The following is a 15,826-nucleotide window of genomic DNA, read 5'->3' on the forward strand; positions in this document are numbered from 1 at the left end:
CGCTCTTTGTAGTGTGTTTATGTTGGATTGACGGGCAATATAACAAAAGTAGTTTTCAGATGGGAGTCAATACAGCGAGTTGAACGAACTAATATGACTACGATACATAACATCGTATTGAGAACTTTTAAACCGTACGTACTTTATGGTAATTGGTATTTTATCTATAGAAGTTGGTCTGCATAATGGTATTACTGGGTTTTCTGGTTTTCCTTTTTCTTTCTTTCTTTCTTTTTTTTTTTTTTTAAATAAAAAAATAAAAATTATTATTCGTTTTATTTTGGTTAAAATGTCAAGAATCCTGATGAGATTCTAATGTGGACTTGCAATCTATCACCGGGGATGACGATTGAAGTGGTCACTGATACCCAAATATAGACTCAAAATTTCCAATGGGAGCATAATTCACAAAGATGCGGTAGGCCATTCCATTGGTAACACTTAATTTGAGTTTGAAATTATGTTTTGGTTGTCATTGATTCTCTTGTTGGAGTAGATATTATTACCAAAATGAATCAAAGTTAAAAATATTGAGACCAAAATAAACATCAAGTATTAGGATAAAAATGAACCAAAACTATTTATATCATAAAACTAATAATTATCAATATGTATCTTTTTCAGGTTGTTTCATACTTAATTAATATAGCATTAATATATGAGTTATTTTTAATAATCTCAATAATTCTTATTATTATTTTTAGAGCAATAGTTAAATATAGACTCTTCCATTATAAGAACTTTTGTTCGATGAGTTATTTTAGCTGTATCATAATATTTTGTTCCTGTGATTTTTAGTTGCCAAAATATTAATGAGTAAAAATAAGAAGATTATAAACTGTCTGCATCTTTCATTGATTTATTTTCACTATACTAAGTTGTTTATATAGTATAGTATAAGTTCATCTCTAAACATTTTTACTACATCAATGTAATTGCATTTCCCAGATAAGAATATAGTTAATCATGAAAAAAAAAAAAAAGATTAGAATTGGGATCATACTATTGAAAATAGATATATTAGTAATAATTTGTTACTCATTATGTAGTTGAGAAAGGAATTGATCAAAAAGAAAGAGACAAAATGTCAAGATTTATAATGAGAAAGATAATAGGTTATTTTCTAGAAAGAGGTTAGATAAGGTGTCAAATGTAATTTTGTGTGTGGAATTCTATAATTGAGCTTGAACCAAAATAAGAGACCCTTACTTAGAGGCTTAACAATTCTATGTATGGTGGGTGATTTTAGAATGGAATTAGGTTTGGAGTAAGATCCAAGGTTCTTCACCTAACAATAATGCAATTTTCAGAAACCCAAACTCCTTTTGCTTGCATTTCTAGACACCTCTCTCTCTCTCTCACACACACAACTGAATTTTCACCATCCTTCCTTCTCTACCAAGGCTCAATATTGAGCATCTGTTTCAAACATATCCCATAGTTTTTACCTAAGTTAGCTTATAATTACCCACCTTTGTCTACTATGCAGTGAATTAATCCATTTTGATTTAAACACCCTTAAAACCTTACCTAAACACAATAACTATAATATTGCAACCAAAATGTCTGGTTAATCAATTGGACAACAATATATCATACTGACATAAATAAATCATTCTTCAATGAGTAAATTATATTTGTTAATTAAGTTATTGTTGGCGCTTGGATCTCGTATGCGTTCGTCAATGCGGGTCCCTCATGGGCTTGACCTCTGGCTTGCTTCTTCTTGACTAATGTCGCTGTGTGAAAGATCCTCCTACCGTTGTGGTGTCAAGCCTACCTCACTTCGATGTCTAAGTTTATACATGGAATGTATAGTTCAGCTAAACACACAGATGTAAGGTCAGTGTCATCTCTTTGGGTCATCAAATGGGACTACTTATAATGCTCTCCCTCTAACAGTTGCTTATGATCACGTATAACTATAGTGATGTGATGGTTATTTACAACGCTCGAGGTTGTAGGACACCAGATTGAGCAGCTCGACTATTTTTCTATTGATATATACTTACCTACTCGAGGTTGGTCCTGAATCCTAGGCTTTTGATTTTTTTCTTTTAAGATGCACGTTCTCTCATGCCACCCCCAATTTCCCCGTAGACTTTGGGCCTTTCATGGAGAAACCCTTAGCGGTTATCATACTAAGATAGTGTCATCTATTATAATTTAGAAATTCAGAGTGTGGTAAGTGTAAAGTCAAATGTTCTTGAGGTGAGGGGTGTGTTAGTCATTTCATTTCATATCAGAATAAAACGTTAGCATCCCAACGGTAATTTGAAAATGGAGGCCTTTGCTTGAAGTGGGAGTCAATCATATGATGATAAGAGGGCCTTCTCTAAACCAAAAAGCACCAAAATTAATTTAATTTAATAGAATCTTCATTCTTAAAATCCAAATACACTATTTCTTTAAGCGGTAGGCACCAACCTTTCATCCCCCCACCAAAAATATAAGCCACCACAATCCTACATTCTCCTTCAAGCTTTCATTCTTTCTGTAAAAATCTAAACTTGGCAGCCATAAACAATTGTTGAATGAAGCTATAGCAGCTCTGGATTTTTGATTGATTGTTTGTTTCAATCATTTGATCAGAAATGGGAGAAATCTCAAGCTTTCAATTGGGTGTCATTGGAGCACTCTTCTTATCAGTGGCATCCTCTGTCTCCATCGTCATCTGTAATAAAGCTCTCATGAGCAACCTTGGCTTCCCTTTCGGTGCATATTCTTTCCCTAACATTATTTTCTATCAGCTTACCCATCGTGTCGTTCTCTCGTAATGTCATTTATTTTTTTTACAAGAAAGAGGGTTTTTTTAGTTCAACGAGTGGAACGGAAGAATTGAGCCTAGTTGAACTGCGTTGAGGTTGACACGAGAGATAAAGTGTACACGATAGTTGAACTCTTATAGTGTCATTTATTTTCTACAAGAAAGAAGGTTCATTTTAGTTCCACGAGTGGGATGGAGGAATTGAGCCCTTATATTTTAACTAGTTGATCTGGATTTAGGTTGACACGAGATAGTATTAAGAATATGAATAAATGATTAAATTCATTTCTTTGTGGCAGCAACTACTCTGACTAGTTGGCATCTGATGGTCACATATTGCACTCTTCATGTGGCTCATCGCTTAAACTTGTTTGAATCGAAACCAATCGACACGAAGACTGTTGTACTATTTGGGATGCTCAATGGCATCTCCATTGGATTTCTTAACTTGAGCTTGGGATTCAATTCCGTTGGATTCTACCAGGTTGAGTTTAATTATGAGTTCTCTTTTTGAATCCTTCTTCTCTTTTCTACCAAACTGATATACAATGTTTTTCTTTCATTTTGGTTTAAGTTTGCGGGGTTCTTGTTTGTTTTTCTCTGCAGATGACAAAACTTGCAATCATTCCATTCACTGTTATGTTAGAGACTATTTTTCTTAAAAAACAATTCAGGTACTAACTGGTACTAGCCTTTTCTCCTCTGCCTAATCACAAAGAAGAGTTAATTTCTCACTTGAATTTTTGTTGTAGCTCCAAGATTAGGCTCTCTCTCTTCCTCTTGCTGGTTGGAGTTGGTATTGCCTCTATCACTGATCTTCAGCTCAATTTTATGGGAACTGTTCTTTCTCTCTTGGCTATCATAACAACCTGTGTTGGCCAAATTGTATCCTTCTCCTCACACCCTTTTCCATTTTATGTCTTTATAACTTTCATTTCATGATCGAAACAGAAAAAATTTGTGTTTTTTTCTTAACTTGGTGTTTGATACAGCTCACAAACACTATTCAGAAAAGGCTGAGTGTATCTTCTACACAGCTGCTATATCAGTCTGCTCCATTTCAAGCAGCTATTTTATTTGTATCTGGCCCTTTCTTAGACCAATGTCTCACCAAGAAAAATGTGTTTGCTTACAAGTATTCTCCCGTGGTTTTGGTATGTTATTGTCCACCGGTTTCACGATACTCTTGTTGTTAGTCTCTTCTTTAATGACTTAGAAAAATAAGTGTGTTCTTGGACTTGCAGGCTTTTATCATCCTTTCATGTCTGATATCTGTGTCAGTCAACTTTAGCACATTTTTGGTGATCGGAAAGACGTCGCCTGTGACATATCAGGTGCTCGGCCACCTCAAGACATGCCTTGTTCTTGGCTTTGGCTATACTCTTCTTCATGATCCTTTCACTGAGAGAAACCTCATTGGAATTCTAATAGCCATTGGTGGGATGGGCTTGTATTCATATTTTTGTACCCAAGAGAGTAAAAAGAAGCAGGGTGATCTCTCTTTAGGATCTCAGGTACCTTCTACTTCTTTTATATGGTCGAGTTATCAAAATGTACCTATCTTTGTGTATCGTGATCTAATCACACAAAAGAAAATGTATAGTACTACCTCTCTTAATACTATATGACAGAAATACTAAGTTTTCTTGAAAATCACTTATGAAAATAAGGTCCTACAAAAGGCTTATATTAAAGAATTGGTTTTGGCTTTGTTTCAGATAAAAGACAAGGAAACAGCAGCTCTTCTGGCAGGAGTTCATCAAGATAAAGAAAACCATGAAGTGAAGAAATTAAACAAGGATTCTCTGGTTTAATCAAGTATATGGGATATGAAGGGAGAAGATACATAGATTTTCAGGACAATGTTTTTTTTTTTTCTTTTTCTTTTCTCAGAGAAGATGGTTTTAAATTCTTTGAATAAACACCCCATTTTGGTACTTCTTTCCATTTAAATACATCTCTTAGGATTTTGTCTGAAGAGTACTGGAAGAACCATATTGCAGATTTATCATCACTGTGTTCTGAAATAACTAGAAAGCTACAAGAGCCATTGAAAAGCCTGCTTAAAAGATGGTGCAATTCCTTCTTACTACCAAAAGAAACCACACTCTCCCATTGGAGATAGCTGAAGAAACAGATATGTGTAGTGCAAAAAGATGAACATATTATAAACATTATTTTGTTGTTCATTATGAGGAAATAGTAATCAATTATTATTATTATTGTTTTGTATCTTCATTAGATTTGTAGAGATTCTTCCATTTGTCACAGAATAGAAAGCAAATAAATATCCCCTCATCATCATGTGCCTATCTCAATGGATATACATGTGTGTTTCCAAATTAGTAGCTAAGTTGAAGGAAGAAAAAGGAACATTTTGTTTTCAACAGCTACAGTTGCTGCTAAGTTGTAATCTAGTTGCTTGCTTGTGTTTATTGCTTTGGCTTTTAAGTCAATTTGGTTGATGTTAATTGGGTACCATAATGTAGGTGTACTGTCCCTAGTCAATTCTGTCTTTTCCTGATAAAATAATCTATTGCAGTTGATTTTTACAAGAATTTGTTTTTTTTTTTTCCCTCCATATTTTTGAACAAGCAAAGAAGTGAAATTGGAGCAAAAGAGCAAAGTAGTAAAAGTTCAGATTGTCCTTTGCATTGAGAATATGGTGAGTATTTCAACAACTCTAACAAAATAAGCTGGAGGCAGACTAGCAAACTATCAAAGATGCAGTTGGGTTTTGTTGCCGGTGTTTGGTGGCCTTGAGCTCTGCTCGTCTCGTCTAGTCTCGATATCCTCTAAGTTGACTTATGTAAGAGATTCTTAAGAGATCCTTGTGCTGATGTGATATCGAGCCTATTATACTTCAATGCTTAAATTAGTATAAAGAGTGACTAACTCAATTAAGCACTAAAAAAATGTAAGATCGAGCCTCTTCTTTGAAGGTTACTTACTCTTTCGCTTTTGGGTAGTCGAGTAAGGTTGTTTATAAGGCTTAGTTTGGGTAATTGTAGCTTTTAATATAATTGTTGACAACTTTGTTTTCTAAAAATTAGTGGGAAGTAAAATAGTGTTTGGTAAATTTTAATTTTAAATTAGAAAAATTAGTTACAATATTAGATAAATTAATATGAAATTAGTGTAGTTTCATTATATGAACCAAACTAGGCTTATTATGTTAATTATTTTCATATCAATAATTATTTTATAATTTATTATAATATATATTTTTAAAAAAATTATGTGTTTTTAATTTCAACTAATTTTGTTTAATATAAATTATTTGATAAAAGTTTTAAAAAAATAATTGTTATAAAAAATTGAATCAATTAAAATTTGAAAAAATATATAAAAATATATTAATATGAAAGAATATTATTATAATATATTTATTTAAATGGTTAAGAAATTAGCAATTTTTTAGAAAAGCTTAATCTAAAAGCTACTACTATCGGCGATCACATATTAGTTAGAATTTTAAAAGTGATTGTGTTAGATTAATTAATAATTTGATTTACCAAACAATGAAGGCGGTTATAATTTTCCCAAAGTCACTTTCTACAATTACAAACGAAATCCTAAACGGAGCCTAAATTTGTTCTTTAATACACCACTACAATTACGTGTGACGGCAGGAGTATCAAGGATGTTTTAGGTGCTTGAGGTTGCAGGATGCCAATCTAACTTTGGCTCATTTATTTCTCGATTGGTATAGATTTATTGGCTCGACCATGAGGCACTAACTCTTCCTTTTAGGATGCAGCTCTCTCATATCCTTTCCTGATACTTTTTGGGCTCAGATCGTCTATAAACTTTAAGTCTTGCTTTAAAGAACCTTCAACATACGAGAACATTCTTGTTTCTTATTTCTAATTATTGAGAAGCAATACACATTTGGAAACGGAAAAATTAAAAGGATATTGTACTTTTAGAAACTATTTAGGAAAATATTCTTGTTTTCAAACTATTTGTAAAAATATTGTTGTTTTAAATAAGTCAAGGGTTGAAAATTCAACCTAGATAGGTCGAATTTTGAACCCTCGACCTTCCTTTTTTTCTTTAGGAAAATATTGTTATTTTTAAACGGATTTTGTCATCTCAGCAAGTCTGACTAAATAACGAGCTAATGAATCTTCTTCTTTTTGCCGCTAACGAGCTAACGAGCTAATCAAATTCGAGAGTGAGATTATGAGAGACAGCGAGAGTTTGAGAGAGCGAGATTTTGAGCGAGAGCGAGAGCGAGATTTTGATAGATAGCGAGAATACCGTACAAATTTCCCTTTTTTTTCCTTTTTAATTATTACACATTCCACCTTCTTCTTTCTAATCATTTCTTCTTCTTTTTTTTAATTGTTCATTTTATAAAAAAAATTCTAAAAATATTTATTATTTTATTTAAACTCTAAAAAGAATAAATTAAAAATAATAATAACTCATAAAAATAAAAAAAATGTAAATTAAATATCTCATTTATATAAAAATAATTACAAAAATCAATGTGTCCCACAAGGCTGACGTCGTCGATTTCGAACTGGTTGTCGTCGTCGACTTCGAACTTGAGGTTGCTCGGGTTCTTCTTGATGTTGCTCTGGTACCTCTGCAGGCGCTTCATAATATAAATATTCATTATGCTCTCCACGACCCCGACCATGTCCTTGCATGTATGAAGACGAAGCACCAGCCTCTGAGTCATAATGTCCTGAATCAAATATTGGCATCATCATCATCGGACTAACATAATCAGTTTGACTCTGCGTCTGTATCATAGGGGGCAACTCTTCCACATTATGTGCAACCTCATCAAACTCATCCTCTTTTCGAACAGGTCCTCTACGTTTAGGAGCTGGTGGAGGAACAATAGGTATATCGTACATATAATGAATTTCCTCCATATAGCTTTGGTTGTCACTACATATAGCAAGAACCTGGTTCGGATCATTTGCAACCTCACGGAGTCTACTGTTGTTTGATCTCTGTGAATTATAAAACAATTAGACAATATTTAAAATAAATTTAAATTAAAAAAATTAGATAATATTCATTCATTTACTAGATGACCCACAGCTGCTCCCAGACGAGTGACGTAGCGCCTTGTGATATTATTATACCAATGAATATATTCTGGAGTGACATCTGTGTCAAACTGTTCAAGAGAAACCCCCACTACAATAAACCTTCCACGATAGTGTCATCGCACTACCAAATGTGCAACTTTTTCGGACCAATCTCCAGTCCTTAGGTCAATATCATGCAGTACGGATTCAGTATTACAAGGCGATGGGATATCCTGCTGAAAACCGAATTTTCTCATCACCCTGTCAGGAAGATGCCACTCACAAGGACACATCGTCTGCCATATGTTTTGACCATTCATACAAAAATTAGGCAAAGTATGCACAATAATTTTGTACGGCTCCCAAATAATCTGAAACACAAAATATTATATTAGAGAATATTAAAGACAAATACAATAAAAATGTGAATAAAATAATAAATTATGTTTAGTGTAATGTACTTGTTCAGGTTGAAGTAGATCAAACATGTATCTATATTGGTTGACTACATGTGTGGCTATCCTAGTCACACAAATTTTGTCTCTCCACCTAAAGTTTTAAATTGATAATTTAGAATTTAAATTAACTAGATCAGTGATATAAAAATTAAATTGAATTAAAACAACATATCGAGAACCGTAGGCTCGTCCAACTAACTGAGCGTCATTAACATGATGTAGCTGTGGAGCCATTGTTAGAAATCGCTCCTAAGCCCATAGTTGCAAAAGTATGAGAGGCCCAGCTATCTCTCGAACCCCAGGTCTTGTTGCTTTGCATAGTTGTCTATACAACCATGCCAAGCATGCTCCACCTCACGAATACCGCCCGCATCATAGAGGTTAGCTAATAGTGGCAGGAACATCGAGTGAACAAAATGTCTTGATTTATCTGAAAACATACTTCCACCCATCATTTGTAGTATATATGCTCGCGCATATCTTATGACGATTTCCTCGTCTGCATCATTTGTGAGCTCACGAAATTGTATTCCTAACCATATTAAACTTAACCTCGACCCTTTAATCTTGTCGGCAGGTGGGGTCACACCGAGATACAGTTGACAAACTTCTAACTAGTCATCGTACATCACTTCGGTGACCGGCTCACCGTCAACAGGTAACCCCAACAACACTTCTATGTCTTGTAGAGTGATAGTGCACTCTCCAACAGACATATGGAATATATGCGTCTCGGGTCTCCATCTCTCGACCAAGGCTGTGATCAGATACCAGTCCAACTGAATAAATCCTGCCTCTCGACGTCTGCAAGATATTTTTCCAGTAGTACGATCTCGCCATATAACATATGATCGATGAATGGACTGGTCGTACAAATCATCGAGATCAACAGGTCCTGGGTTTATCTTGATGCTCCAATGCATCCTTTATTTCTGCTCTTCTTTTCTCGAAATAGTTCACGCATTTGAAGAATGTTATCTGAGCAAGAGCATTTATAGGCAACATTCGAGCTCCTTTGAGGACTCCATTTATGCACTCTGATAGATTTGTCGTCATCCACCCATATCTGAATCCACAGCTCCGATTTATTCCTTTGATATCTTCAATTGCTTTATTGAACTTTTGAATTTGAAACTGACACCCGACACGATAAACAAAAACTGACACCCAAAAAGTTCACGTTATCACAACGAGATGGATTGGACAGAACCAGCTACTCGACAACGATGTGGATTTTGTAACCAGTTAGGACATAATCAAAGAAAGTGTCCTTCGTTACTAAGATGGGCTCCAGATAATTAGGGATTGAATAATAAATAATTTTTTTTATTATGTATTCATTTTATTACATATTCAATTTTTTTATTATAATTTATTGTATATTCAATTTCTTTATAATAATCTACTGCATATTCTTTTTTTTTTTTTTTTTTTTGTAATCAATAAAGTTTTACATATAATAATCTAATATATTCAATTTATAGTATAATAATCTAATATATTCCATTTATTCCATTTATTGTCTAATGATTATTCAATTATAGTATAATAATCTAATATATTCAATTTGTTGTCTAATGGTTATTCAATTATAGTACAATAATCTAATATATTCAATTTGTTGTCTAATTATTATTCAATTATAGTATAATAATCATATATTCAATTTGTTGTCTAATTATTATTCAATTATAGTACAATAATCTAATATATTCAATTTATTGTCTAATGATTATTCAATTATAGTATAATGATTATTATCTCTTTTTTCTCTTTTTTTATATATATTTCTATGAAAGTTCAAATAAAGTGAAGACTCTCGCTCTCTCCTAAGATCTCGCTCTCTCGATCTCGATCTCGCGCCCTCACTCTCGCCCTCGCTCTCGCTCTCTCTTAAGATCTCGCTCTCTCTATTATTGTTGTTATTTTTCCATTAATGATTACTAGGAACAATCGCAAACACTTTTTTTTATTATGGATCTACTTTTTTGTTCGTAGACAAAGCTAATTCGGAATTGTCTTTCATTCCAAGGCATAACTTGTATCCATGCGCTTCATATTCGCCTGGAGTTCGCTCCCAGAAATATAGCCATCCTCACCCCCTCACGTCAATCCCACAAGCCTCCGTCTAATTCGAAATGATAACAAAATGCATAGGTTGTTAGAAGCAGCTCGAGTACACAGATACATATAGTATACCATCTCATTACTTTATTTCCTCTATGAGGGAAAAAGAAAAGTAATAAACCTGCAATCTCGAGGGTGGATGTGTGTCAAAACTTCAACCTTCGACAACCCTAAGTGAGATTCACGAGATTTCCCTTGTCGAGGGTTGAAGTTTCGGCTTATGTATTGTTTCTAAGTTTTTCTTTGTTCGTCGGTTCTCAACGTTCGACCTCCACATTAGTCGAGTTCTAAACGTTCGACCTCTAGCCTCGGATTCCCAAAACAACAATATTTCTCTAATAAGTTTTGAAAACAACGATATTAATATTAAAGGTCCTTTGGAAACGGTCCATTTTTTTTCTCTCATTTTCAAAAAGGTTGCCAACCCCTAACAAAATTAAATTTCATGTCTCAGGTTATTTTTTGAGTTTTTGTTTTTCCCAGAACATACATAAAAAATAGTGTTTCATTATTTATTTATTTATTTTACTTCTAAAATGCATAATAAATATCTAAAGGATAAATATAATACATAAAATTTCAAATTTTCATGTAAACATGTATTGTTTTTAATTTTAAATTTCGAGAACTAAAAACAAAAAAAATAGTTAACAAAAGTTTTTTTTTTCTTTTTCTCTATTTCAATAAAAATAAAATAAAAGAAAATAAAAATCAAGAAATAGAAAACGAAAAATATGAATTAAAGAAACTCAGAAATTTTACGAAACAGACTCTTAGTTATAAGATTTTGAATCTACTGCAGTGCAAGGAGGGGAAAAATTAACTATTGATTTGATTTGATATTTGCTTGGATAAAAATTCGGGTTTCCAATAAGGGTAAAATTGTGACAAAAGCGTCATAAAACGTTCCAACAACAGTAGAGGATCGTCCTTTATTATTTAAAAAAAAAATGGAGCAAACAACATTAATCATCTAAAATTTAGGTTACTTATTATTCTTTTTTTAAAAAAAAAAAAGTCTAAGAAGTAAAAAAGTTTCTTATTTTAGGGGTGCTAAAAAGTAGGAAAGGTTATAGGTAGCTTACATTAAAGAAGCATGCCTATAGACAATAGATAGGGAAATTTAATACCATGCTTTTATTATTATAGTTAACTTCAACTTCAAAGCCAACATTCTTGGTTGCATCACTGTGGAAAAAAGGTCCAAAGGTGCTAAAGCTAGCTATATGTAGCTAAAAATGTTTTTTTAATGTATAACTTAACCCCATTTTAATGCCCATGCTCTATAATCGTCCAAAGAATCAAATTTTAAAACATCGATGAAAATACTAATATGTCCACGAAAATTTAATATCCCTCATTCGACAAGAAATCCACTCACACATTTCATATTCCTCCACCCATTTCATTGTGGACCCTTACCTCACATACCAATCTTTCGATCCATTTCACAACATGTTCCATTTTTAGTTTTAATAAATTTGAATTTACATACGCTTGAAATTGAAAAGTTTCGTTGTAATTATGAGTCAAATTGAGTTAGACTCGTGAAATTAAGTTACTTCCTTTATTCATTAATTCTATCAAAGTTGGTTCATATTCACCCAAATTTATGAGTGAGAGAATTGATATTATAAACCACCAAAATCATTGTTTTTGTCACTCCATGTATAAATCATATCATACTACTCTTTATTAGGAAAAAGAATCAATTAACTTTATAGATGTCATTAAAAATGTGAACATGTCAGTAAATATTTAATTGTTTATCTTGCTGTAGGCATCACTTTTTAAACAAGTAAATGTCATATTCCAAAGGCTTTTCGTACGTCGAGTACTCACCTTCTTAATTACATTTTCACTTATTTGAAATTACTTGTAACGAGTTTATTTGACCTATTTTGGGAATTTTCATGAAGCAATATTCATCTATACGGTAAATTTAATTAAATATTAATGAGACGACATGGTGAGTGTATTCTTCCCTCTCTCTCCTTTTATTGATAGTTTGAGAATGCCAATATTGAAATAGTTTGAGAATGCCAATATTGAAATACCTTAAATTTCTTATTTGGCGTTGAATAATGAAGCACGAGGTATCGTTGTTTGGTCAACAAGTTGGGATCTAGAGTAACACATTATATGTTATTTACAATTTTGGACATAGACGTCTTTGCATCTATATTATCCGATTTACCTTTTTTATAATAAAAATATTCTCTCCACTCTATTGGTAGACATAACTAACATGGTGTTAGTGAACGATGTAAATTTCTATGTTGTTTTTTACTATTAATGTTTTTTGTTCGTAAATTTCGTTTATGTCATAATAACAAGCAAAATGTTGAAATAGCAATTAACATTATTTTGCATTACTTGTAATAAATTTGTGGATTTCTTTGAGAGCTTAACAACACATAATAAACAATTCTCGAAAAATAAAAAATAAAAATGTTTGAATCGGTTGAAATGGCTTTGGAACTTAAACATGCCATTCTCTTGACTTTTCTAAAACGTTTCAAAACTATCTTATAAGTTCAACCTACCAAAACGTTGGATAAAAATTGATTTGTTAAAAAGGTATGGTACTGATTTGAAATGAAAATCAGGACTTGAATACCACCACACTGTTTCAAGTCGCAACCACACCCATTCCAGGTCTCTATTTCCATAAAAAGTTCTAACAGATGTCTATTTCAAGAGTATTTTTGAAATATTTATGAAAGATTAAAATAAATATTACAACTTTTGAAGAATAATTGAAAAAAAAATATTACAACTTCCGAAGAATATAGGTATTTAAAAAAAAACAAAGAAAAAAGTTCAAGAGTAGTTTTTTGTAAGAGCCAATTACAAATATGACAATCAAGCCCAAAGTTAACAAATATAGCGATATGCCACCAAGATTTTGTTAAAAAAATATTTTTTTCCTAACTTATCAATTATTTTAGCCTTCTTGTACATCTCACCAAATTAAACATCAAGATTCGGCTACTTTTTTCAAATATTATGAAATCATCCAAATCTTATATATTTTTAAATTTTATACAAATTCATTTATCTTTATCAAATATTTAGCCCAATTTTTGTTTCCACAATTATATGAATTTTTAATGCCCATTTGGTAACCATTTTGTTTTTTGTTTTTGTATCTGAAGTCTATGGACATTACTTCCACCCCAAATTTCTTCTATTGTTGTCTACCTTTCACCTATAGTTTAAAATACCAAGCCAAATTTTGGGAACTAAAAAAGTTGTTTTCAAAAAATTGTTTTTATTTCTGAAATTTAGCTAAGAATTCTACCATTGTAATTAAGAAAGATGCAAATCATTATAAGAAATATATATGAAATAGGCTTAATTTTCAAAAACAAAAATAAAAAACTAAATGGTTACCAAACGGAGCTTAAATTATCCAAATGGCTTTCAAGTGATTGACTTGTGATATTTAAAATTTGAAAAAGATCAAATTTTGCCAAAAAAAAAAAAATATATGATAAAATTTAATCTTTCACCAAATATAAAAATCAACATGTAATTTGAGATCCATTTGGATAATTGTAAATTAATTTAGTTGGAAATTCATATAAGTGTAGGAACGAAATTGGGTTGAAGATTTGGTATAAGGTTTGGGAAGATTATATAATATTTGGAAAAAAAAAATAGCAGAATCTTGGGGTGTGATTAGATGTATCGAGAAGACCCAAAATAATTGATAAATTAGAAAAAGTTACTTTAAAAAGTATTGGTAAGGAATTTTAAAACTAACTTAACAATGCTATTTTTGAGTATTTTGGTATATTGAAATAAGAAATGAGTTGTAAAAGTGAAAAAAGAGGCCCAAAAATTGTGTGGGTATGGGAGAAGATAAAGAGAGGAGCGTGGAATGGGAATTTGGATCACATGGGTTTGGCAGTGGCGTGGATGCCGCAGGGGTTGTCTGCTAACTTGTCGGTATAGGCGGGCCACACTATTTTACTTTAGGCCCAATTCAAACCAATGGACTACCTCCCCCACTTTTTTTCTTTTTTTAAAAAAAATTAAAAAAAAAATTACCCATTTTTCACTCTCACAAATTGCCAATATGCTTTCTCTTACAATATAATTTAAATAACATACTCTAAAAGAAAAATAAAAGATTTTTTTTCTAATATAAGTATTGAGAATTTGAACCTCCGATCGTAAAGTTAAAATAATCCATCTCCATCAATATGGTTGGTATTATTAATTAAATGGAGGTCATAAATAATATGTTTAAGTTGTATGTATGTCGGTATCAATGTTGATTCCAAAAACCTAACTAACTAAAAAGCCCTTTCTCCACGTCATTACTTTGATGACAATGATTCACCAATAGTTGTCATAAACTTTGTCCAATTCCTTCTGATGCGACATGTCGGTAATGACGTTGCTACTTCACCCTCTCTCTGTTTCCACCCCTTTTCAGCTCCTCTAAAAAAAATTCTTTTTTATTTTTTTTCTTTTTTGCTAGCCAGATTCCTTTTTAAAGAAAAACAGTTTCTATATTTTTACTGCTATTTATTTGTATTTTTTTATTAAAAAAAAAAAAAAGAATGGGTTGGTCAGAAAGTTTTTTGGTTAATTGTTAGAAAGGCTGTCGGTGTCGTATTATCCGATGTTGCCAAAACGGTCACCTTTCAGTTCAATCTTTGTGCGTACCTTATTAATATATATTGGTTACTTCCCATATCAATCCTTTCTTCTTTTTCTTCTCACTCTTTTTTGTTAGGCATAGAAACATATATGCATCTTCACATACCCATACCGAATAGTAGTGTCGTTTTATTATAACAGCTTCTACTTAGTGTCTGCAAAATCCAACGAGCTCTACTTGTGGAGTAAATTGAACTTCAATTAATTTTTAAAATATAAGAGAATTTTTATGGAGAAAAATGCTTAAACAAAAGTGAAAATGTAATTCAAAGAATAAACATATCTATAGATTAATTCCTAGTCATCCGAATATAATAGCCGTGTATATTCTCTTCTTCAAGTTGATCAATATTTTAAAAGATATATTTATTCATGAAATAATGAAAATTATGAAACTAGAAGGATCCAAACTCTTAACAAAAAAATCACGTACCATTTGTTCTATAATATCTTATCAAGTATTTGCTTATGAATTCTGAAGTTGATAACTTTCAAACTCATTCATTTAAGCACATCCATCAGATTTTTTTCCCTCCTTTAACTAACTTAATGATTTGGTTTGATAAATTTTAGTGTAAAATATGTTTTTTTTCCTTGGCTAAAATTTGAATTATATTAAATTATTTAGGATAACTATCTTATCATATAGTATATATTAAATTATATGTTATATTAATATAACACATAATCTATAGTTTTTATATTCTATCAAATAAAATATAACCTATAATTTGAATTTTCTCAGTTAT

General features: G+C 31.8%; 1 protein-coding gene across 1 annotated transcript; it reads left to right on the top strand.

Moving 5' to 3' along the window:
* Positions 1-2,349: 2,349 nt before the first annotated feature.
* On the top strand, positions 2,350-5,071 carry LOC120089503 (Nucleotide/sugar transporter family protein). The gene is made up of 7 exons (XM_039046992.2): positions 2,350-2,715; positions 3,067-3,251; positions 3,374-3,441; positions 3,520-3,652; positions 3,760-3,921; positions 4,012-4,281; positions 4,486-5,071. The coding sequence occupies exons 1-7, from the start codon at positions 2,595-2,597 to the stop codon at positions 4,579-4,581; spliced, it is 1,035 nt and encodes a 344-aa protein (XP_038902920.1). The 5' UTR covers positions 2,350-2,594; the 3' UTR covers positions 4,582-5,071.
* The last annotated feature ends 10,755 nt before the right edge of the window (positions 5,072-15,826 follow it).

The sequence above is a fragment of the Benincasa hispida genome, chromosome 10, assembly GCF_027475165.1.
Source record: "Benincasa hispida cultivar pf3 chromosome 10, pf3_genome.v1.1, whole genome shotgun sequence".
Taxonomy (NCBI): Eukaryota; Viridiplantae; Streptophyta; class Magnoliopsida; order Cucurbitales; family Cucurbitaceae; genus Benincasa; species Benincasa hispida.